The sequence below is a fragment of the Sinohyriopsis cumingii genome, chromosome 15 (assembly GCF_028554795.1).
Source record: "Sinohyriopsis cumingii isolate HCF-2022 chromosome 15, ASM2855479v2, whole genome shotgun sequence".
NCBI lineage: Eukaryota > Metazoa > Mollusca > Bivalvia > Unionida > Unionidae > Sinohyriopsis > Sinohyriopsis cumingii.
Window position 1 is genome coordinate 137,668,926 of NC_142975.1, and position 27,575 is coordinate 137,696,500.

At 35.4% G+C, this 27,575-nt stretch overlaps 1 protein-coding gene across 8 annotated transcripts in view; it reads left to right on the forward strand.

The window, feature by feature from the left end:
* The window catches only part of LOC149782879 (protein MTSS 1-like), a 182,954-nt gene that overhangs the window by 11,873 nt on the left and 143,506 nt on the right, over positions 1 to 27,575 (forward strand). For all 8 annotated transcript variants that reach the window (XM_089934420.1, XM_089934427.1, XM_089934424.1 and 5 more), the window contains exon 2: positions 22,967 to 23,028. In XM_089934420.1, coding sequence (XP_089790546.1) covers positions 22,967 to 23,028 — 62 coding nt within the window. The remainder of the gene's footprint in view (positions 1 to 22,966; positions 23,029 to 27,575) is intronic.

Sequence of the window (27,575 nt, forward strand, 5' to 3'; positions counted from 1 at the left end):
GATATCAGCACTATGTTGTAGCATGTTTACTGTAAAGTATCGTAGGCTAGCATCATAGATTCATTATTGATCGATATTTGTTATCTAGAGTATGACAGAGGACCGCCTGTATGGCCGATGATTAAAAAAAATGGAAGTACCAAATATAAAAAACGTAAAAAAAAATGTGTTTTTCGAGGTAAAATAAAAAAACGAAGAAACGTTTTTATCATCTATGGACTCGGTTGGGGTTCGAACCTGTGAGCTCACGCATGCAAGGCAGACACTCTTACCACTAGGACACCGAAAAAATAGTAGGGAACCTCAGTCGGTAATTTCGTATTGAGAGTTCCCTGTAAATTCTTCTAGTGCGTTATGGACCTTCAGGTACTGGTTTTAGACCACCACCCCATTATTCCAAGACTGCATCATTGGGACCCACAATAATTAGCCCTGGTTCCTCAGTTTTCTGAAATTGAATCATGTTGATATGATTAACCCTAAAACAGTTTGTGAAGAAAAATATTAATTGGCCAGAAGGATAATTTACATTAATAGAAATTTACATTTATAATCAGAAGGTTGTGATTCAATAAAGGGAAATAAAATATAAAGAATGGTTGAAAATAGTAATATTTATTACAATAAAGTTTTGTTGATTTTCTTTAAATGTTAATGGTTTAAAACCTATTTATGGTCACTCCTTTTTCTTACCCAGAACCGCACCTTTCTCATTAGTACTTTCAATTTCAGGAGAATTAGGGTACGGGATTCTCAGTGTCAGGGCCAGTGAAGAGTCCTGCACTGGTCTAAGGATCACTGAGGAATACTCTTGCATGACTTTAATTTTTAATAAAGGTGTCAACTTCATTGTATTGTTTTGTTACAAGGCTGCTGTTAAGTGCAGATTCAAGATGAAACCATTCATGTACAGTCTGAGTTACCCAGATAAGTTTGTCGTTTGGTTTGTTTAAAATAACTCAAAGCAGCACATTTTTTGTGGGATTTCTAAAAATAAATAATGGAGATTCAGTGTAACACCATTACTTTTGCAAAAAAATACATAATACTGACTTCATATAATTTTATACTAATGTTACAAATATCTAAAGATGGAAAATCAGGGTTTACATGATTCACTCTAAATCATAAGTGGTGCAGACATCATTGATCTCTCATTGCACTAATGTGGCATCTATTTTAGAATTCTTGAGCTGAAAATTACGGGCAAACCTTGCCCTCCCCCCATCATCTGAAAGGAACATGATTTCCCCCCCCCCCAAATATAGGAGAGCTTTAGCAAGAGATAAAAGTGAGGCTTCTAAATAGGATGCGTACTTTCAGTTAATTTTTGGGACATTTTTGTTGAGCTAGCCTCGGTGTAATAGTGATCACTCTTGGTGTTTCTGTGTACAATGTCTGTCCATCTGTTCGTACCTTAGATTAAAGGTCAGTGTTACCATCTGTCGAGATTTAGTTCAGCATTGAAGCCTATTACATTCTAGCTCGGGGCTGCCACTTATCCCAATATACTCGAGTTAATCCCCAAAAATTAATTCTGAAAATTCAGATTTTCTGATCTTTTTTCCCCAAATCCAGCTTTTTAACAATGAAAAAAACCCCACCTTAATCTGAAAGCGAAATAAAATGGAACTGATAAAGAGCAAACAAATCGGAAGTTAAAACATTTGATATTCCGAGTCAGTTGGCATTGTACAAATCTCAAGTGGTCACTGTTTTGCCGCTTTATGAATCTTCAGTCTTGTCATTGGCATAAGACAGTAAACATTGCTATGGTTTATACCTATGATTCATGATGGCATAGAGAGCAAAAGTGATTCAGAAATTCTGCAAAGAATACACTAAAACTTGGAGCTTTATCATGCTGTCAAAGCTTGACGAATCTCCTGTCAGGTGTACTGTTTGTGATGTAGATATAAAGTTTGCATGCAGTGACCAAACAGAAAGGCACATATAAACACCAAACCATTTGGAAAGAGCAAAAATCAACACCATCGGTGGTAAAGAGAAAAAGCAGATTTATGGATAAATGAGATAATCTGTTTGATTAAACTTTAATTTAAAGTTTTGCATGCATTTCATAAGAAGAGTTGTCTTTCTTGTAAATAAACTACATAGTGTTACAACATGCATATATTTCTAAATTTGTTAATTCCTTTGTAAAGTTTTTTGTAAATATATGGTCACAAACACTGATCCTGATTTTCATATCACTCAAGGTGGCAGCCCTGCTAGCTAAATATAAGGTAGGCTTGACCAAAAGTAAGTTCTATACAAATAAGCATGAATCCAATGTCCAAAAATAGACCCTGTTTAATGTGACCTGAGTGACCTTGCTGTTCAAAGTTGGTTGCCCTAATATTGACATCTGAATGGAGGTCAGCAAATAGAGCAGTACCAGCTATTATGCTTGATTGAAGGACAATACAGATCACTCACTGATCAAATTGGAGAAAAGTGGTTTCAATGGACATCTCCAAAATGGACAAGAATATTTTGCGAAAACCTACCATGAGATTGTTGTCATGTCATGTATTATTACCACACTGAGGAAAGGTCAGATATGTGGAAAAGTTTTACTTGGCAAGTTTAGTTTGCTTAAAGAAATTATGCTTAAATTAAAAGTTTGTGTTGTTTTGGTGCAGTTTCCAAAATCATGAATTCAAGAGCTAAAATCAGCCAGGAATTAGATTATCCCTAGGCTTATGCTTGGTGTTGTGTGTGATGTCATTCTAGAAGAAAGCCAACATCAGTTGGTGTACTGTTGTATCAAGAATCCCAAGGATAGGAAACACTGTGACCCTCATCCTCCATATTTGGGGGACACAAAACAATTTAAATGGGCAAATAAAAATTGTGCGTAATGAAATATAAGTACTAAAAAGAGGAGATAATAATTTTTGCCTCAACAGTTTAGCCACCTTAACTTTGTCATGTTTTACATGGACACGCTATTGCAAAAACATTTTATCATGTGATATAACGATTCACAAAAAACATGAATATGTTTGAATAGATATATGGCTGATCTTGCACTGTTCAGTTTTCCTTTCAGGATCATGCTCTCATTTAACTTTAGTGCTCACTCATAATAAATACCCATTTTCTTAATTACTTAATTTTTTCAAGGTAATAAATCATTAATGACAAATTGTGCAATACAGGTTATAAAATCTTCTCCAAAACTTCGCACTTTATTTTCTCCACATATTTATTTTAAAAAAACATACTTTTGTCCTGTTTAGGCATTTTCTTACTTTTTTCCAGATATTGAATTTTAAAGGTAGAAGCTGTATAATGAATATAATACCGTATCTAGAGCTCTGTTTTCCATGTAGATAAAGCACAAGATTTAACAAAAGGAAAGGATACATTGATACAGCTGGAGATTTGCTAAAAAGAAAGGGTACATTGATGAATCTGATATGCGTCAACTTTAATTCCTAATATAATTTAATTAAACTTGAAAAAGTGTTTAAATCTGCCCTTTCCCAGACATGTTGTGACTACAAATGGTCATTCCCTTGTGAGTTGCAGTGTTGATACCCTTTGCAAAATAAAAAGTTTACATTTAATGCATTAATCCCATTATCAGATAGATATATCAGATAATTCTTATAAAAAATTATTATTTTTGGTAGGTTAAAAGATTTGTGTTATATTTATTTTATATACACGTCGGCCAATTCTGCACGTCAGGTAATTCTGCACAACGATGTGTAATTTCTGTAAACATTGGATCATGTGTTATTTTGGGTAAAAAAAATCCAATTTGTATCAAGAAAGAACGATTGTACTTTAATTAAGAAATGTGATATTCGTAAAGTGTGCAAAAAATATCCTTCATTTCGACTTGAAATGCATATGAAAATGTGATTTCTAAATGTCAACATGAAGACCCACTTCATGACCTTCTTGAACCTGTAACCCAGAAAATTCTATTTACTGTGTATGTTAGAATCGTACAAATAAATACATTATATAAAAGATGAAATGTATACCTTACAAAAATTATGCATCTTAATCAGAGTTTCCAATTTTGCAAGTTGTCCCACATACAAAATTGCCTGCTACCCAACATGTCAACTTACCGCTAGAATGGGATTCTTAAGAAAATCTCTGTGTATAGTCAGTTTCTAAATTCTTTAATAATTTTTTCCCCATAAACAAGATGTTGTAAACACATTACATCCTATTCATTGTTGTTTCTCTTTCACAGAATAGCTAATTTTATTGTTATAATGTTGAACTTTACTAATTTTTTTACAAGATTGGTTTAGTTTGCTTAATATCTCTTGTCATTTATTGGCATTGTTACATTGAATTTTGTAAAACCAGCTATAAACCTGACCTAATTACTTGACCGAAGTGCTGACAGAAACAGTCCAAAGTAATGTATTTCATTTCCATAGCCCAATTAATTAAACATTACATCTGTTCAAAGATGTGCGCAGAATAGGCAAACATATCACGAGTCATGAAAACACGGGGTTGGTATCACATGTGTCCAAAATTAATATTATTTTAAACAGAATATTCTAGTGACTATAGCCTCTTTTCATATGGTAAGCATTGCAGTATTTTATTTTTGTCAATTGGTCGAATTCGGTGTGTGTTTTACTTTCAGTATTGGAGACAGAAACTATAGGTGCGCAGAAATGCCAGACAGCATTATATACTGACATTTCGGATTTAAAACAAACAAAAAAACCAAAACATTATGATCAGTTGAGTTAATATGCATATATTTATCCTTGAAAGTTTTTTCTTTGTTTTACATTAAAATGAGAGAGAGAGAGAGAGAGAGAGAGAGAGAGAGAGAGAGAGAATGCAGTGGTGATTAGTGTTCACTCAGCTGAATGCCTTGCAACACATTCAGATGTCAGAAGGAAGTCAGACTTTTAGGACTCTGCAATAATGCTTCCATTTCATGTTGACACCTTATATAGTTCCTTATGATCCAAGCACTGATTGGCTCATTGTTTAATTTCTATATGATCCAAGCACTGATTGGCTCATTGTTCAATTTCTATATGATCCAAGCACTGATTGGCTCATTGTTTAATTTCTATATGATCCAAGCACTGATTGGCTCATTGTTTAATTTCTATATGATCCAAGCACTGATTGGTTCATTGTTTAATTTCTATGAAACTGGCATTTTACAGCTTGCCATTCTCTGGACTATTACAGAGTAAATTTGAATAATAAAAGCATCATTCATTGGATCTTTTGCCATGCAAGCTTTCTGTTGTCCCTTTTTAATCTTTAGTAGGGCTGAAACAGTTGAGTTTTGTACACGGTGAGATATCATGCATGGCAGCTTTGACAGCAGAATTAGGATATCGCTCACATTGACAAAGCTGCTGTTTCTTGTATTTTCTTTATTGCAGAGAGCAGCATTTATATCAGAGATGTCAATATATATATACATATACATATATATATATATATATATATATATATATATATATATATATATATATATATATATATATATATATATATATATATATATATATAAACAGAGAAAGAAAGAGTACAATGGTTTTGATTTTGTTATATCAACATAACAAGTACAGTCATTATTTGACCGCCACAAGAAACAAAAATTAATTTAGATTTTGTTCCACCCCTACACTATGTTTTCTGATAGTTTCAATTAGAAAAATTTCCTTTGGCCCATTGTTTCTGGACATCAGAAAAGACCCTGATTTCTTTCATGAAAACATGGGATTAAGAAGGCAGGAAGAAATACATGCACACTTATATCAGGTAAAGATTATGTTAGGGATAAGAAGTTCCATTAAAAGGGTAATGGATTGGATTGTTTAGGTTATGTGGGGTTGTATTCCATATTTAAGCACATGATAGGCTAAACATGTGGGCCAGTATATTTGGTGGAAGAAGGACATGGGAGGACCCCAGGGAAAACCAACAACCCACAGGAAGTTACTGGCAATATTTCTCACATATCCACATTGGACGAGCTGGGACTAAAACTGATTCAGAGCTGAGATGTTTGAGTGATCTGTAAAGGCTAGTGCCTTGGACCAATTGGCCAAATGGAACCCCCAGAAAGGGGGATTTCACTTGTTTATCATCTCATCTGACTCGTGTATTTTCATATGGTTGTTGCCAATAATTTTGACATAGATGGATATAATTTGGTATGCTTTTTTCTCTTTGTGATTTATATAATATAAAAAGTACTTTTTATTGTGGTGCCCTTTACAGTAACTTGTGCAGGAATCTTTTCATGCACCAGTGGCATGTCACTTCTGTGCAGCACCAGTACCACCTGCTACAACTTGAGTGAGGGTAACATTTTTAAATGTTGTAGTTCTTAAAACATGCAGTATAATTTTATAATAACAATACATTTGATTTTTTTATTTGTACAGGATTAAACCTAATCACAAATGGAAAGCCGTCATATTTGACCTTTATGTTCCTTAAATATTTCCCTTTATGTTTACAAGTTTCAGTTCACGGGTTATAACCAAGCCTGTACAAAGACTATCCTAATTTTGTTAAGCAATGACTTGCACTAAGCATGTATATACAGAAAATCCATTTAGGTTGTGGCATTTTCAGGGAAAGGTAGCATTGGAATGAAATGAGTTGAATTGTTAGTGCAGTTGACTTTTTAAAATGGACAAAATCACACAAATCAGCTTGTGACAAACAAAATAGCAAAAAGGTCAATTAATAAACATTTTAATTTCAGTTTAGGATTTTAAGCTTGTTTCTTTTCAAGTTGTTTTTGGTTTACATGGCAGCCAGCATAACTGGTGGAAGAAGAACTTGGGGGAAAATTCCTGTAAAAACCACAGACCCACAGTACACAGAATTCTCACATACCCACATTGGTCAAGCCTGAGACACAAACCCATGCGAATAGTCAGATGGAAGTGATTGGTAAGGTTGTAGTGCTTTAAACCACTTAGTCACCCAGGGCCCCTCTTTTCATTTCAAGTAACATTATTTACTGGTCAGATCTGATCATTATTTTATAACATTTGATTAACTAATTTAGAGATTATGTTTTCTATTTACCAAATTGAAATGTTCAGGCTCAGAGAGTCATAAGGCATCATTTTGGAGTTAGCCATCATGTTAAGTGTCTATTTTGAAAATGGTCCTTTCGGGGCGGGGGGGGGGGAGGGGAATTCATAGTGACAAATGTAGCTGTTATAAGGGAGTTGTCTTATATGAAAGGTGGTTAAAATGACACTATCACCAGTGTTTTATTTCGTTATTAAATAGTGTTACCCGTGTACATAAATTTAAGTATAAATTGTTTGGTTTTCATCAGCAATGATACATGCCCTAGACAGGAAGCTTTTCCCTTGAAGCAGGTGGATACCTCAAATATGTCAACACCCACTGCATTTGTAAGAAAATATTTACATGTTTTTTTTTAGAGTACTGGGGGTATCAGGTACACATTGTGGCTTGCAATTGATAGGTGTGGTGTTTGTGTGCAAAGCAGTAGGTATGCTCAGTGTGATAAGAGGTACTTTTGTTGGAACAATCTTCTTGTAGGAAATTTGTTATACATTTTCAAATCATCATACTGGGTAAGTCCCAGAATGAAAGTTTGATTATTCTTGCAGGGTTATTTTAAGGATAGAATGGATTTCCCTCAGGAAAAAGTTTATTTTCAGAATTAGGCAAAATGTTCATTTACTCCTGGAATGATAATTTTCAATGCGATCAAATTCTTACCAAAACGTTGGGTCCCGTCCCAATAATATGTTATGTCTTTTGTGTAATTCTAAATGTTTACACATTAGAATGTTAGTTTAATTGGAGTATCTAGCCGTTACTGCACTGAGGTGCCATTAAATGCTAATACGTATGTACATGTAATACTGAGTGGTAATAATGTTTTACAAAAATACTTTGGTTTGATCTTTATATTATCTGCCTTGATTCTTTGCCTGGTTCCTTCTGCCAGTGTCACTAAACAAGTACAGTTGAAAGAAATGCGGGTTTACACAATACTGTATTGTGTACACTCTGCATATCATGTAGAACCAAAACACCCATGTGTATTGAAGGTAGTCTGTTCAGTTGCACACCACACATTTACATAAAAGTAATAAAATAGTAAAATGTTCCAGATGCATAGGATTGGATGACATGCATAATTAAATAAATGACTGGAATGCTATTGGAAAAATGGTGCAAAACTAAGGCTTTGATGTTTGAGGGCCATTTATTTTCCAGCAAAGGAAATAAATAGCTGTCAGCAACCTGGCCACGAGTCTGGCTCAAATTACAAACGTAAATTGAATGATTAGTACCAGGACCTTTTTATGAGGTACATAACACAAAAACCGAGTACCTGTGAAATTGTTAATGTAATCTGAGTAAGAAGAAAGTTTTTTTTTCCCACTCATCATATTTTGAGTTATTACGCAGTGCAGTGTTTGAGCACAATAGCAGTCTAACAGACAAAGCTAATTATGACTAACTGTGCATCAAAATTGAAGGTTTCAAACCCCTTCTAGATGGGTATCAAACAAAGGGATGATGCAGAGTAATTATTATTAAACATTTGATAAAATTAATTTTTGATAAGAAAACGCAGATACAAAAAAGTACCTGTCTGAATAAACTGCATCAGACTTTGCATATGTAAAATGAAGTTGTAGTATTTATGACAATTTTTTATGGAAAATGCAAGACCAAGGAAATAATGGAAGCAATTTAGTGGGTTGTGTAATAGACCAGGATGTACAGGACATTTTAATGTATTTTATCATGATTCATTTACACACTTCTTAATTAGTGAGGAAGTACAGTGTGGGCTATTTATGGTTGTTCTTGGCAGTCATAAAAGTGACTGTTTTGAGGTCATCTTATGGCAAAGTATGTCTGTGTCATGTTACAGAAAAACATAAAAAAATATGTTCTTTGATGATGTGATTCTGTATTATTAAGGCCCCACTTGACAGAGTTGGAGGAACACCTTCAGCCCAGTAGTAATCATGTTTGTTTGTCAGTCCATTTGTCTGTCAATCAGCAATTTGATTTTCTTGAGATTACTAGGAATCGTTAGATTTTAACCAGATTTAATATGTAGCTTTGGATCTTGAAAGAATTTGTTTTCAGCTTTCTGTCACTCTTGTTTTTGTTCCTTTACATTCAAAGGATTCAACCAAATTTTATTAAGTTCATTATTTTTCCAAGACCTTGAATGAATTTGATTTCCAACTATCTATAATATCATTGCTTGTTAACATGGTTCCTTTTTTAAGGCAAGAATGGTCCTTGATTCAGTTTCAATAACTGGTCATAGAGATATATGTATCATGTACTTAATAAAACTTTCTCTTACTATAAGGGGTATTCTCTATGGTTCCCATGGACAGTGCTACAAGGCAGTACTGTGCAACCTTGTGAACTTGAATTGACCACACACTTTCTTTTACAAAATGTAATGTATTTCCATATAACATAGTTCCTTTTATAAGGCAAGAATGGTCCTTGATTCAGTTTCAGTAATTGGTCATAGAGATATATGTATCATGTACTTTATTAAAACTTTCTCTTACAATAAGGGGTATTCTCTTTGGTTCCCATGGACAGTGCTACAAGCGAGTACTGTGCAACCTTGTGAACTTGAATAGACCACACACTTTCTTTTACAAAATGTAATGTATTTCCATATAAGGTCAGTGGACAGGAGGCTTATTAGTTAAAATGGTAACAAGGAACTAAAATTATAGGTGCTTACTATGATAACAATATGTAAACGTATGTATACCGTTTAAGAACACATAAGCACAATCATAGCTATAGTTGCTCCTGAATTATCTGGATGCTGATTATCTGGATTATTTGTTCGTATGGACTACTACTGTCCCGATAATGCTTACTTGCTACAGTGTACATGTATTTATAAATAAAACTAATTTGCCAGACACGGTGCCAAAATGGAACAGAGTATCAGAATTCAAACACAAACGCAATAAAATGTATACACTAATAATTATAATGGTACATGTACTATTATAAATAACTAAATTATCTTTTTAAAGTAAGAATAAATGTTTTAGTATTCAGTTAAAGTATCTTAATATTTGTTATTATTTGTACTTTTTCTGCTATCAAGTATAGACGAAACATTAATATTTACTTAATTATTGATACATATGTATGGTTAATGGTTTAGTTTCATGCAGGAACTAGTTCTGTATTGACTTCTATTTTTGAGCAAAGTTTGATTGTATGGATAATATATTATTGGAATGAAATGTGTCCCTCCATGGGTCTTGATAATTAATTTTTTTTACTGTGTATAATGCCAAATGATTAACCACATAGCAAAAATGGTAAAGGTAAAAACTAAGCCAAAATACACAGGAAGACAAACACCTCCAACCAGATGTACATATGCACGAAGAGACTACTGAAAACAGTGTGATGCCAAGGGTGGCTGATTGGTCTAAAACACTTGCAGTTACCCATCATTGCTATCTCACCACTGTCTGGGTGGGATTAAGTCTCAGGTTCCACCAATGAGGCTACACGAGAAAGCTTGTCAGTAGTTTCCCCTGGATCTGTAGTTCCTAATGGGGTTTTCGTGGGTTCTTCCTCCACTAGATGTTACTTCCACCATGTATAGCCCATCATGCACTGAATAATGGCATTAAACCCAAAACAACAACTGACAAAGGTAAGACATTGAGAAAACTACCTCAAAAGGCATACAACAGAAAGAAAGGAAAAATTGGGTAAAATATTTAAAGTACAATACATGGTCAAATTTTGCTATTTTCAAAATATGAAATGCACAGAAATAACTGTAATGGAAAAGATAAATAGCACTATATTCATTTAATTAATTTTGATCGACAGTTCTAATCCCCAAATTATAGAAAGTTGGTAAAGGCTAGGTTTCCCAATATTGATGCAACACACACACACACACACAAAGTAAGGAAGATTAGGGCTAATACTGCTAACTGCACATTACTGATGTCATAGGTAGTAGGTGGTGCCTGCAGTGTAATGGGATATGCCTGAATGTGGCAGATTGCATTGATCAACTTACGGCAGTTACCTGTCTTGGAAGTGAGCCTAATCATAGCCCCATTGTCAACTGGTTAACCTGCATTTACAGGTAGTACTTACCTGGTAATGTCTAGACACAAGTTAAGGTGTGCAGAGGGAAACATTCTGAAATTCCATTACTGTATATAGACATTAATTTTATTATGATTCTGAACCAGTGGGAAACTGTTTGGAATATGTGCCAGTTTAGAATTTAGAGACATGAAAGAAAGAATAGATTGTGGAAAAATAGACTGAACTTTATCAGTCAACCTATTTTATCATGTACCATTAAGAATAAAAAAAACCCCAATGATTTACATGAGACAAACATTGGTGGAATTAGGGTTAAGTGCACTTTCTGTTTGAGAGAATCAAGTCATGTTGCAAAACATGCCATTGAATTACAGGTGTGTACTTAAATGCAGGTGGTACAGCCTATTCAGTGATAGATAATGTTTGTACTGCAGCACACTAATTGTGTCCCTGTTTGACATTTCAGTGAATTTACTAATGAAACCTACAGGTACAGTCAGTTCATTATGTTTATGGGTATAAAATGGCATAGTTTCGTATAAAAGAAAATAACTTTTAAAACAATTTGTTGCTTGTGGCAACTGGCAAACACAAAATCCATCAAAACTGGTATCATATGGAATGTCGTGATTACTTAGTAAACATATATACTTGAGAAAGAATGAAGCTTTTTATGATATTTGATTTTATTTTTAGCTCACCTCAAAGGAAGACGTATTGTGTGTAGTTGATCTTAAAAATAAAAATTGTGCCAATCTGATATGGCCATCTTGAAAATATTGTCACTGCTCCTGCTAGATGGAAAGTCATATCAACTTTGGATTTTCACCAGAAGACTTTTTATGTCTATTAAATTTAGCGATGCCAATCTGAAAATGTTTGTATTGCTACTACTAAATGGAAAGTCGTATCAACATGGCTTTTCACCAGAAGCCTAATTATGATACCTAATTGGCCCTGAATAAAAATGGTGCTGATCTGACCTCAAATATGTTTGCCACAATGAAAATATTTAAATCTTGTTAAAAAAAATAATCATGAATGGATGTTTATATCAACACTCATTTGTCACCAAACGTCATCAAATGGTGTCGAGTTAATCATAAATTAAAATAGTGCTGATCTTATGTGCAGTAAGACTGCCACAGTGGCTTTTTTGAAAATCTTATCACTCAGGAATATCAGAGATGGTTTCAACACACAACAGTTGAGAAGAAGAAATGGTTTTATTGGAATTCCAGGAAATGCTTGTTGGACAATAGAGCATTCATCCATTGAAGTCAGTCTTATTACTTGTTCTCATTACTTCTGACTAAATCGATGCAAGTCTAATTTAGAGAGACTTTCATAATGTCAGATGCTTAGATGTGCAAATTTATTTTCTGATTGGCTGTTATGCCAACACATGAGCAAATGCGTGACAAGTGGTCTTGGGTTTTCATTTTGTGTTTTGGCTGTTTATTTGGATAATAATTTTTTGGTCTCGAGGCCCCATTTATCTAAATCTCAGATTGACCCTACTTTTTGCAACGGTTTATTTGTTTGAGGGCAAGTTGGACTGATCTGTTTTAGATCACACTACAGGATATGAGAAATCTGAACACAGACTCTGATTTTGGACTTGCCAGTTGTTTTCCTACAAAAAGTCTGGTCTCAATAATTCAATTTTCTTTACTGTATATTTTACATGAGTAGTAAGTTTACAGTACTTGGTATCATTGTAAAGCTGCATTTTTACACATTTCTCTGATATAACCCGCTTTGGTCTCATGAATTGTGATGATGCCAAATAATCAGTTTAGTGGAATAATGGCTGTTATGTTGGGCCATTGTCCACTCTTGAATTAAATATATTATCTTAATGATTAAATATATATCAACATGTTAAAACATTATCATCTTAGAATGTTGTGATATCTACTTGGTCATAAATGAAAATGTTACTGATACGGCATCCAGTATGGCTACCATAGCAGCTATCTTGGGGGTCCAGAGTTGCAGAGTGGTCTAAAGCTCTCTCCATCACGGATCACTGCCATCTCACTCTGTCTGTGTGGGTTCGAGTCTTGGGCTCGGCCAATGTGGATATGTGAGAAAGCTTGCCAATAGCTTCTCGTGGGTTGGTGGTTCTTTCCAGGGTTTTCCCGGCTTCTTCCTCCACCATTAATACTGGCCGCCATGTATAGCCCATCTTGTGCTGACAAATGGCATTAAACCCTATAACAACAACAACAACAGCAGCCATCTTGAAAATGTTACTCTTGCAACTTCTAAAAAGAAAGACATATTGACATGGGGTTTTCACAAGAAGACTTCTCTTGGTATATGTGTTCAGTTGGTCCTGAATGACTTCCAATATGGTCACAGTGTTGGCCATCCTGAAAAATCATGTTATTGCTTCTTTAGATAAATGGTCATATTGGCATGCAGTTTTCACTAAAGATTTCTTATAATGTCTAGTAGGTCTTAACCAAAAGTGGTGCTAATGTGATTTCCAATATGGCCACCCTAGCAACCATTTTTCAAATTATGTTACTGCTACTCCACCAAAACAGAATTTCATGTAAACACAGGGTTCACACCAGAAAACACCTATGATGTTCTAAATGAAAATACTGTTGATCCGACTTTTTGTATGGTCACAATAGTGACTGTTTTGAAACTCAACTCTCATAAACATGGGCTTGACACCAAAAGACTTATATCAAGTTGATCCGAAATGAAAATGGTGCCAATCCATTTTGGCTGTAATGATGGCCATCTTGAAAATATTGTTATTGGTACTCTTAAATGGATGGTCATATTGAAATGGGGTTTTCACCCAAAAACTTCTAATGATGTCTACAGTTCGAGGATGTCCTAAATGATATGACATCCAACATTATAACCACCACATAAATCAAAATGGTACTAGCAGCTGCCTCGCTTGGCACTCGGCATAAGAGGTTAGTGTTAGGACTGTCAGCCTGATGTTTGGATAATGTGTCCGTGGCATGATGCCCCAGTGCTAGACATCACTATAAACTGCCACAATGCAGACATTGTAGCGATATGATTGAAAGATTGTTAAAGCTATCTTAAAAATTCAAATAAGACACAAATACATGCGTGCATGCACACGTGTGCTTGTGCACACACATACACGAACACACATTTTGATAGTCTTGTTAATGCTGAGGAATATCAGATGGTTTAAACAATCAGCAGTTAATAAGAATAGTCTTCGATACCTGGAATATATTTTTAACCAGTTCCCTGGGTTATAAGAATGTTTTCCCTGGGTTATAAGAGTGTTTTCCCTGGGTTATAAGAATGTTTTCACTGGGTTATAAGAGTGTTTTCCCAGGGTTATAAGAATGATTTCCCTGGGTTATAAGAATGTTTTCCCTGGGCTATAAGAGTGTTTTCCCTGGGTTATAAGAATGTTTTCCCTGGGTTATAAGAGTGTTTTCCCTGGGTTATAAGAATGTTTTCTCTGGGTTATAAGAGTGTTTTCTCTGGGTTGTAAGAGTGTTTTCTCAGGGTTATAAGAATGTTTTCCCTGGGTTATAAGAGTGTTTTCCCTGGGTTATAAGAATGTTTTCCCTGGGTTATAAGAGTGTTTTCCCTGGGTTATAGCTTTTAAAACTCTTGAGATCCCTACCTTATAACCATAAATAAGTTTGACAGATACAACAAGATGAAGTATGGCTTGTATGCAGTACAGGTCCAGGGTCATGCGCCAGAGACAGGAGTCTTGCCAGTGAGTCATAACTTTGAAGCTGTTAACAACCCCACCCTGTATCCCCATATATACATTAACTGGATGGGCATGCAGCATTGTACTTTTGGTCAAGTCTTACTCCTAGTGGCATCAGTTTGAATTGCATTGATGTGCCATTTGCCCTAATTGTAGTTTCTACACCTCAGACATAAGGCAGAGAAGAGATGTATTAAGTTATGATGTTGTGCACCCCTTCATCTATTATCAATAAGGTGTCTGTGTACCAGAATTTGTGGATAACTTGCATTTAGGAAAGGAAGAATCCTATTGAAATCAAGGTCAAAAACTGAAAGATTCAGGGCATTGAATGAAGGAAAAATGATTTTTTTGTGCACACCAACTTGAGTCCCTAACCATCTGGAGTTACCATCTTTATGGATAGCATGCACTTGGAGTAAGGAAGGATACTACTGATTTTAGGGTCAAAAGGTCACTGCTCAAGGACACCAACTGAAATAAGAAAAATAGTTTCAGCACAGTAACTTGAGTTCTTCATCGCCTGTGGTTATCAGACTTTGTGGATGGCTTGCCCTTTGTAAAAAAAGAAAGAATCCTTTTGATCTTGGAGTCAGAAGATCAGAGGCCAAGGTCATTGATAGAAGGGATGAAAATGGTTTCTGCACAATAATTTTAGTTCTGCATGACATGCTGCAAACACAGAAGACTATTGATTTTGGTATCAGAAGGTAAAAGAATTAAGGTTGCCTGCTCTAAGAAAAAAAGATCTGCACAATAACATTAGTTTTATATCATTGACCTGACCCAAACTTTATGGATGTCTTACACTTAAGGTAAGGAACATGCCAATCAATTTCAGGATGAAAAAGGCAAAAGTCAAATGGTTGGAGTGCATAATGTTCATATTTCTGCAAAGTCATTTAATAGTATGATACTTGGCTTGCTTGTTATAAGACTGAATGCATATATGACAAGTTGTCACATGAAGCAGCCTTTTCATGTTGAATTATTTCATTTTTTATTTAAATTGCTTCTCTGGTTTGTAATTATAGTATCCAAATTAAGCTTTAAATTCAACCTGTTTTTGCAATAACACAAAGGTGTCTGGCAATTTTGATATAACTTGGACTGGTCAGGTTGTTAAAAAAATAATTTTTAGTGGTATTTGAAACCAAGTTCATGAATTCATACATATCATTGTTTTGACATCTTAATGATTATGTTATTGTTTCAGCTATCAATATCCAGAAAAGTTCTGCTGCCATGTTTGGTGACTCTTGGACACAGTCTGGGTTTCAGAACATACAGTTCATTATCCCCAGCAATTAACTGAAGTTTGGCACATTCTGTAGCATTAGTAATGCTGCTCTGTAGGGTGTAGTAGCTTGATGCCACTAAGAACAAACTCCCAGACAAATTTTGGGTTATCAGCTTGTTACTTACTTGTTTCATGATGCTGGTCCTGAACTTCTCAGATAAACTCTGAGTCATAAGCAAATAAACACCCCCTATATATCAGGCTTCATATAAATCTTGTTTCAAATGTATATCAAAACTTTAAGCATTCCATTCCTCTCCAAAAGAGGTGCTTTTAAAGATAATGCAAAACATCATGAACTCAGTTATTCCATCATGAACTCTTTTAAAGTTTTCAGTTTTTATGGTTTTGTTTAATCTTTTGATGAATGTTGTTAGGTAATTATTTGTTGTTGTTGTTGTGGGGTTTAACACCATTTTTCAGCACACGATAGGCTATACATGACGGCCAGTATTAATGGTGGAGGAAGAACCCGGGATGACCCGGAAAGAACCACCGACCCACGAGAAGCTACTGGCAAGCTTTCTCACATACCCACATTGGCTGAATCCGAGACTCGAACCGGCGCAGACAGAGGTGAGATGGCAGTGATCCGTAATGGAAAGCGCTTTAAACCACTCGGCCACTCGGGGCCCCCAGTAATTATTTTCTAGGTGTGACTTGCTACATTGCATGGCTTGCATGGAACAACATGTAACTGACTGCTTCATGTCAGTCAGGACTTTCTAGTTTGTTATGTTACAGTTTCATCATTTTTATAAAATATCCTTAATAAAGTTAAAGTATACCATCTTGCAGCCAATGTTTCCTCCATACAGCAGTACTCATATAGCCTGGAAGAATTTCACTGATGAAATCAGGATGAAACAATGGCTTTAGTTTTAGAATGTTTGATATTCCATATTGTTTGAGTGTCCAGTAAGAAAGAAAGCATCAAGAGAAGTTGGACAAGTAGTTGGGGGTGGGGGAGGTCAAGGGTCCAAGCATATTTACTAGCTAGGGTCATTGATTTATTTTATTCTAAATCAACACTTGCCATATGTAGATATCCAAAACATTGTCATCTTCTCTGACCTGATTGTATGTGCGGAAAAAATGAGTCATATTAGTTGTTCCAGTGATGGACTGATTGTTACAGTGGCGGACGGTTGTTACAATGATGGACTGGTTGTTACATTTGCATTGGAAGATAGCTCAAAATAATCATAGAAGTCTCTGATGACAAAAACTGATTACATGTAAAGTTCTTCAGTTTAAATCTTTCATACACATTTTTTCATTCAAGTCAGGCATTTGAATGTCATGGAATTCACCATATTAAAAATCAAGTAGGTCAGGTAATGAGCTTTCCGATTGGTCAGTTAAGTTTGCTTGCTATGAACAGCAGGTCTTCATAGGCAAGAAGGCTTTTGTTGAAAACACTGTCATGTCCAGCTATGTAGTCAAAGGTAGAGGTGGAACAAAATGAGTTATTACTGTTAGTAGCAAAGATGGGGTTCAGGGTGCACTACCCCTGGCAGATAGGTGTGTGGGGAATTGTTAAAATTCCATTCTATGATCCAGAACTGACACTAATTCACTTCTACAATTCTAGCATTTCAATACAAATTTCGTCACATTGTGCTTTCGACACAGAAAGTTAGTTCCACTTAATTCATAATGAACCCATTCCATTCAGACACTTGCAAATACTTATTATTCCTTTCTTGAAAAATATTCATAAAAAATGTGGCAATTGTGTATTATGCAAGGGCATGGACATGTGACAAAACTGGTGCATGAAGCTGTCGACTGTCCCTGCTTGAGGGCAAACTCCGACTACCCTGTGTAAAGACAACCTCCCTTGGATAGAACTAAAATGTTGTGTATGCAATAGCTCCGATTAGACTGTCTCTTCTTGATGAGTGATATATGTATATATATATATAATTTAGTATTAAGGGAACTTGCTATTATTGATTTATAGGAAGTCTACAAAATGCACAATCCTACCACTATAATGGCTTCTTTGTTTCAGTGGCCTGTCAGACAAAACTGTAACAACCCCAGTTGGATCAGAATGGCTAAAAATAGCACTGCACTTAACAAGAATCACAGCCACTAAATTTTGCTGTGAATAAAGATGTACTCCTCTATCATAGACATAGTTATTACATTTATCAGGAGAATTTAGATTTTTTTAAATATCAAAATCTATCTTCTCTTCTAAACCATGATACCATAGCACCTTAAGTAACTAACTTAAGTCGTATGTGTTTTCTCTTCAGGACCATTGTGCATGTATATAAACAGTGTCAACATATTTAACATAAGAAAAATATTCAATAAGGAAAATATGCTTTTGGAAATTGGGAAATTTAATTCTTGAAGAGTTCTTTAAATGTCTTTAAAAACAGTAACCTGATGTTTGTAAGAACCCAGATTAACTCTGACAAGAACAGTTAAACCTGTTTTGGTAAACACAACCATATAAAATACACTTGTTAAGAAAATATGTCATTTAAAAACCCTCCTTTCCTCTATATATTTAAACTCTATGTAAAGAACATGTCCATAAAGGACCTAACATTCCCTCATTATAATGCTGCCATTGACAGCCATAGGGTATATTGCCTTATAGTGAGACTGCCTTATAATGAATGAAGTATGTAATGCATATAATTCTACTTTTGAATAATAAAATATGATCCATGACCATACCTGCCTTTTTAAACAGGAACCTTGTTATAGTGAAGACCCTGATAATAAAGGGGTTCTGTGATTTTATGGTCCCTTGAGATTACTTTACCAGTAGACTCCAGTGTTTCAAGAATGCAAAAGATGCATTAAAAAAATTCTTATAGGTTGGAAAGTTAACTCTCAAGGACTCCACTTTTGACCTTCCTCATATTCCTGTCAAAAGATATTCATGTGCTATTTCAGGACTTTGAAAATGAAATTGACTGGTTTTAAAGACAACATAGTATAATTTAATCCTGTTGTAACAGAACTAGCAAGTTGATGTACTGACTTGGCTTGAGTTAACTATAGCTACTGGACACCTATTTTCCCCCTCATCATTAGGAATTTCCTCTGAGGATTGTTTGCTTCCTTTCATTGTGCCAACCTTCATGTGCAAGAGGACACATTCAGAGGGCTTTCTAAGTGCTTTGCCTTTTGGGGTTATTTCTGTCTTGAAATATTCAGTATTTTATTTCTTCCTGATAACAAACATGATGGATTGACCACACCTGTTTACACACTAAGCCATCATCATGCATCAGCCCTGTCAGTTGGGACCAATCAGCTGATGACCTATCAGGATTATAATTATCAGCAAGACCAACAGCTTTGACCATTTTAATTAATCTTGATTATAGCATCTGTAAAGTTCTATTACAAACATGTACATGATTGGTTTGACTTGCTTTGGTGTTTTACAGGAGAACAGCACTACTTATTTAATGCTATGTATTTGAGAATAAAATGCCTTGCACAGGGACATACCATGGTAGTGGACTTGGCTGATCCAATGGTAGGATTCAAAATCTGTGGTCTGTTTGGAGTTGCATTGTGGGTCCTAGAGTTCCTGACTCCATTAGACACCTTTTAATGAATAATGAGATGGTACATCTTGTCTGTAATGGCCAGTGTTGTTACTAAAAATTTCCTCTTTTATTTTTATCCTGACATGCCTTTGTCGGCTCCAGTCATTTATGAATTACATCTTTGGATTGATGATGGTTTGGAAGCACACGATTATCTGATGGGTTTCATATCACTGATATACTCGGTTCATTAAATAAAATGTTTATAAAAACCCAACTTAAAATGAACAAGTAAAATACAAGACTTCAGTGTTGCCTAATATTTTCTGTTATTTTGCTTAGCAGGGTAGAAAGACAACAAAAGATAATTTGACTATTTTCATAGACTTCCTTCAAGATGATTGCTGTGTAAAATCTATTTGTCTAGATATTATTCATGCATTACAGACTACAGTCATTTTGTGAAATGTCTTTCATTTTAAGAACTAATTTACTGATAATCTGGACTATTTTTTTATATAGTTCTGTTGTAGAAAATGATTTGTACAACTGTTCAATTCTTTAGTGACTTCAATTTTTCATACAGTGGTTACCCCACCCCACACTCTATAATGCTTTTAGGAGAGTTAAAAAAAGATGTAATGCATTTTATGTGGGGTTGTCGTACAATGAGGTAGGTTTAATATCAAAACTATATCCATTAAAAAAATGTAATTCTTGACCATACAACATTCTCTCATTTTAATGTTGTTCATGGAAGCCCAGATATTCTGCCTTGTGGTGAGATTGCCTTATTTATGAAGTACATGATACAGTATTGCCTCATTATAACACTGTCATGGATTATACCACCTTATTCTGAGACTGCCTTATAATGAAAGTACCGTTATACATGTGATTTCTGTGTTACCGTATATACTCGCTTATTACTCATCTGACTTCAAACTGCACAGACCCAGTTCTTCCATTGCATAATGCACCAGCAGATCTGGGTCTGTAGTTTATAAAGAGTAATCAGTAGAAGAAACAGTATAGACACTGATCTGCAGGTGCATTATGCTATGGCAGATTAGGATCTCTGTTTTTTTAAGTTGAACTTGAGTTATAAACAAGTATATACTGTACATAGTAAAATGTAGTCTTTGATCATAACCACCTTATAACAGGAAATTTGTTTTAATGAAGGGCACTATAGTGAGGGAGTGTTGTACATTTATTAGATAAGGGACTGCTAATACTAATGTGGTACCAGTAAACTGTCCTGTTTTTTGACAGTGTGATTTGCATTAAAATAGTGTTATACAAGTGTCTGCATATCGCATATCGGACACTGTAATAGATCCTCAGGTTGTTTACATTTTCCTGTTAACAGTTATTTCATCCTGCCATAAACATTTACTGCTGTTTTGATAGAGATGCACATGTTTATACTGATCATTTGATCTTGGTTATGATAACTGCTTACTCATCATTATTTAGTACTTTGTTGCTTATGCATTAGATAAAATAGGTGTGAGAGGTATTCTCTCCAATAGTGACTGAGGTACAGGGCGAGGCTGTTTTGGGGAAGATGTTGTCCAATAAATGTTTAATCATACAGAATATATATGAATATATAATTTTTAAATTACCTCACTATGTAGATAATGTACTGTTAGGTGAGTAATGTGCAGGCATGGGTTGTGCAGTTTTAAGTTCCAGGCTTGTGAAGTTGATGCAGACACTGGTTCTGCAACTTAGAAAGTGCTTGATCAGGTCTTAGTTACTTGTTAGTCATAAGTCTCCTATTACATTCTGATAAGTGGGTTCAGTACAGATTGCATGGCATTCTCCCCAATAATTCACTGCTTAAAAACAATAAAGGTACATGTACATTGTTATGTTTTTATATGCAGATGGTTGGATCAGTGCTGTAATATTCCAGCAGGACTAACAATTCCTTTCATATCTTGTCCCTGTTACTGATCTCTTATTTTTGTATACCCACTAATATTTTTTTATTCTCTTTAAATAATTCAGACAGGTTTTTGGTTTTGTTTTGTCTGGTTTATTGCTGGTGTAGGAAGAACCTGGCAATAAGCACTGATCCATAGGAAGCTTCTGCAGCAATAAGCTGAAAATTATTATTAGTATTTTTACCTGTAAGTACATGTGTAACACACTTAGAAAGATTATTAGTACTAATATACAAATTATGACAAAATTACCACTTGGTAGCTTTGGTCTCTGGACCCCTGCCACCAACTCACTACTGCAGTTGGATTTTTGTTTCTAAGGGATGACCAGCTCATGAAACTTTACCAGTCAGTAAGTAATGTATAGCCTGATAAGTAAAGATTATTCTTTTGTGGGAATTCCAACATTTGGACAGAATTTCAACTTCTGATAGAAGTATTGCAAACAAATATGCAGTATCCCAGAATAATTTTAATGTTAGAGACAAATCTGGGTTTTCCTGATTTTGATTCTGGTCTCCCTTTTTACTGGCTATACTGGAAAATTTAAGAAGAACCTCCATACTGGAAAATTTAAGAAGAACCTCCAACCTACATGAAGCTATTGGCAAGCTTTCTCACATGCCCACACTGGGCAAGCGAGCATGAGACTCGAATAAATGTGTACAGAGATGAGATGGCAGTGCTCAGTAAAGAGATGCATCTTAGACCACTTGACCACCCAAGGCCACTTTCAAGGTCATGATATAGAACTAATGTTATTGAGCAGAAACCATAGTTTTTCATTCAGTCACAGTAACCTTGGCTTTTGATCCCAAAAACAATACTGTTCTTCCTTACCCTAAGTTCATGCCATCCACAAAATTTGGTAGCTTTAGATGGTGGAGGACTTGAATTATTGTGCAGAAGACATTTGTCTTTTTTCAGTCAGTGACCCTGACCGTTGACCTTTGACCCCAAAATTAATAGAACTCTTACTAGCCTCCGGTGCAAGCCATCCACAAAGTTTTGTAATTGTAGATGGTAAGAAACTCCAGTTATTGTTTAGTAATGAAACTGGTTAAAAAAGATGAGTGGACAAAATTGTAGGTATCACACTCCGCCTTCTGGTAGGTGTATAACAAGGTGGATTGATTAATAGCCATTATGAATAGGTGGATTTTTTGGAGATCTGTGATATGTGTACTGCATGTTAAATCTTTTAGCTGATGTTGTTTATTACTCAGTCTGGCAGGAATTTATAAGCTGAACTGTATTTCACATGTATCAGTGGCTGGTTTTGCTTTTGGTGATGAAAAACTTTATGATGTAACATATACACTGTTTTTTATTTTTTTTTCAGAGCAGCTGCCCAGTTTGGGAAGATTTCTCAGTCAAAGCCACGAAACTTCACACCACTCTCAAGTATGACATTTCATTAAATATTATACTAAAAAAAAGTAAAGATCTACATTTATATACAACAGGATCAATATTGAATGAATATATATATATATATATATATATATATATATATATATATATATATATATATATATATATATATATATATATATATATATATATATATATATTTGTTTGGATATTAAGAAGAACCTCCAACCTACAGAGGCTCACATTATTCCTTGGAATTGGCTTTGATCTGATCCTTTGTTTTTATTGTGAAACCTAAATTCTAAGTAAGTGTAAAATAGACTAGGATGCACCATATTTGCAAGTTGGGTCTGGACTTCTTTAGAGTAGTACATGTACATATAGTCAGACATGGGTTAACACATTTACCCCTGGAGATTTTTGTTGTTTTCACCAGAAATTCGAGTAGGAAACACATTTTGAAAGCTATTTCGGAAAAGATCCGAAAACACCAAATCGCAGGTGATCTTTCAATAACATACTGCCTATTTGTGTTAGAAACATCGTTTTTCATTGGCTATTTGGCTCGCGCATGAGCAGAAGGGTAAAAGTTGGGAGTTCTATTTTTTCTTCTAAATGGAGCCAATATTTTTGTATTGAGACCACTCTTTATTCTATATGCCCATCTTATCCTACTTTTTGCAAAGGTTCATCTGTCTGTTTGCAGTTCATACAGGGTTGCCTTAGATATGAGACCAAAAAGTATAAAATCTGGACACAAAATTGGATCCCAACCATGGACCGATTTTAGGGAGAAAAAAATTAGGTCCAAAAAATGAGGTTTTTTCCTCTGTATTTTGTAGTGCAACTAGAAATTCCAGATTATTTGGTATCATTATAGAGCTACATCTGTCTACCTTTCTATAATACCACCCACTTTAGTGTATCATGCATGACCATGATGCTACAGAGCTCGGCAGTAGGCTACTACCTCCTGCCATGTTAACTCGACACTAGGGGTTAATGTGTTAACAAGGAGTTTTTAATTTTTTTTACAAATCATCAAGGAATGGCTAAATTTGTAATTGATGTGCAATGTTGATGCACAAGTGATTAAGTACTGAAGGAATATTCAAATTTGGTGACGTCATCAAAATGCACCCTGTAACACATTAACCCCTGGAGGTTTTTGTCGTTTTCACCTGAAATTCGAGTAGGAAACACATTTTGAAAGCTATTTCTGAATAGATCTGAAAACACCAAATCTCAGGTGATCTTTCAATAACATACTGCCTAGTTGTGTTAGAAACATTGTTTTTCATTGGCTATTTGGCTCACGCATGAGCAGAAGGGTAAAAGTTGGAGTTCTTTTTTCATTTTTTTTATGCTATGGGGAGCCATTATTTTTGTATCGAGACCACTCTTTATTCCAAATGCCCATCTTATCCTACTTTCTGCGAAGGTTCATTTGTCTGTTTGCAGTTCATACAGGACTACCTTAGATTTGAGACCAAAAAGTCTAAAATCCAAACACAAAATCGGATCCCAACCACGGACCGATTTTGGGTAGAAACAAATCGGGTCCAAAAAATGAGGTTTTTCCCTCTGTATTTTGTAGTGCGACTAGAAATTCCAGATTATTTGGTATCATTGTAGAGCTACATCTGTCTACCTTTCTATAATACCAACCCACTTTAGTGTATCATGCATGACCATGACGCTACAGATCTCGGCAGTAGGCTACTACCTCCTGCCACGTCAACTCATCGCTAGGGGTTAATGTGTTAAATGTGAAATGTATTAAGCAGTCTAGTGTATTCAGCAGCAAGTTTTCTGAAAATCCCATAAATCACAGTATTGAAGATATGTTTATAAGTATTGCACCTTGAACAAGCCTACAGGACATCCACCACCTCATAATTGCCAGTATCCCCTCAAATTTAACAATCCCCATATCTTGTTAATTATATGGGAACAGAGGTACATCAGTTGTCCCCCTGGCAGCTCAAGTAATGTGCAACACTGAGTAAACAACAACCTGTCTTTAAGGTCAGTTTTTCCCTTCCTTGAGGTTGCAGCTTTAGACTTGTATGAATTTATTGGCTTAATGATGCACAGAAACTTCCATCTTTCTTTGTATGCTTGTAGAAGAATCTGCAATAAGTTGCAGATGAAGCTGATTTTTGTATCGAATAGTTTGTTGATTCAAAGAAGGAAATGCATCAGGCTGACATAATTCGTATTGTTTCTGCATGTGGATACATTTTTTTTCCACAGAGGCTGGAATTTTTCCAGCTCAATGATCAGCTGTTGAACGCATTATAAAATTTACTTGTTGGCTAAAACAAGTAAAAAGTGTGCATGTTGTATATTTTTACATTTTGAAACTCAACCAATCATCATGTTGGTTATAATCTGAGCTAGGGTAGATATACCGACACCCGGCTCATTAGCATTGCACAGAATCAAAATATTCTATCTTGACACCCTGTTGTGAATTAGTGTTAATTGTTTTTGATGCTTAATGAAAATTTTATGAAAAATTGATTCAAAATGTTGACTGTGTGATTGTTTGAATTGGTATCTGATAGTTGTAGTCACATAGGTGATGGACTATGTTAATTCTAGTTTTGACATGATATGATAATTTTAGTTTTGACATGGTGATATGTTAATTCTTGCTTTGACATGGTGATATATTAATTCTAGTTTTGATATGGTGATATGTTAATTCTATTTTTGCTACGGGTATGAAAGGGATTCATGTTGCATATAAAATGTAGCATATACAAATTCATCAGACTTTTTTTTATACGAGACAACTCCAGGAACTTAAAAAGTGATTAATTACTTAGATAGTTTTCTGATTAGTCCTTATTGAAGGCATTTGGGTAATGGGGACATTGACAATGTGGCTACATGTCCTTGATTAGTCCTTATTGAAGGCATTTGGGTAATGGGGACATGGGACATTGAGAATGTGGCTACATGTCCTTGATTAGTCCTTATTGAAGGTATTTGGGTAATGGGGACATGGGACATGGACAATGTGGCTACATGTCCTTGATTAGTCCTTATTGAAGGCATTTGGGTAATGGGGACATGGGACATTGACAATGTGGCTACATGTCCTTGATTAGTCCTTATTGAAGGCATTTGGGTAATGGGGACATTGACAATGTGGCTACATGTCCTTGATTAGTCTTTATTGAAGCCATTTGGGTAATGGGGACATGGGACATTGAGAATGTGGCTACATGTCCTTGATTAGTCCTTATTGAAGGCATTTGGGTAATGGGGACATTGAGAATGTGGCTACATGTCCTTGATTAGTCCTTATTGAAGGCATTTGGGTAATGGGGACATTGAGAATGTGGCTGCATGTCCTTGATTAGTCCTTATTGAAGGCATTTGGGTAATGGGGACATTGAGAATGTGGCTACATGTCCTTGATTAGTCCTTACTGAAGGCATTTGGGTAATGGGGACATTGAGAATGTGGCTGCATGTCCTTGATTAGTCCTTATTGAAGGCATTTGGGTAATGGGGACATTGAGAATGTGGCTGCATGTCCTTGATTAGTCCTTATTGAAGGCATTTGGGTAATGGGGACATTGAGAATGTGGCTACATGTCCTTGATTAGTCCTTATTGAAGGCATTTGGGTAATGGGGACATTGAGAATGTGGCTACATGTCCTTGATTAGTCCTTAATGAAGGCATTTGGGTAATGGGGACATTGAGAATGTGGCTACATGTCCTTGATTAGTCCTTATTGAAGGCATTTGGGTAATGGGGACATTGAGAATGTGGCTGCATATCCTTGACAGGTAGTTTATTAAAAAGAGATAACTTATGGGATAGATTTGAATGCAATTTTTGTTTACATTAGAGTACTAGGGATGATGTATATCTTAACCCAAATCAGTGATCTGTCACTCACAAAGTAATTTGTGAGTTTTGCATTTGCCAAAGATGGTAACAGCATGATAAATTTAACTAAGATTGTGAATGGCATTGCATTTGACTGTTCCACTTGGTAGAATGCAATACCACTCAATCTATTGTAGTGTAGCACATACCGTGGTATGCAGTACTTGGTGGAATGCAGTACCACTTGGTCTATTATTGTGTACCACATACTGTAGTATGCAGCACTTAGTAGAATGCAATACCACTTGGTCTATTGTAGTGTAGCACATACTGTGATATGCAGCACTTGGTAGAATGCAATACCCCTCAATCTGTTGTAGTGTAGCACATACCTTGGTATGCAGCACTTGGTCGAATGCAATACCACTTGGTCTGTTGTAGTGTAGCACATACCTTTGTATGCAGTACTTGGTAGAATGCAATACCACTCAATCTATTGTAGTGTAGCACATACCGTGGTATGCAGTACTTGGTGGAATGCAATACCACTTGGTCTATTATTGTGTACCACATACCGTGGTATGCAGTACTTGGTGGAATGCAATACCACTTGGTCTGTTGTAGTGTAGCACATACTGTGATATGCAGTACTTGGTAGAATGCAATACCACTCAATCTGTTGTAGTGTAGCACATACCTTGGTATGCAGCACTTGGTAGAATGCAAT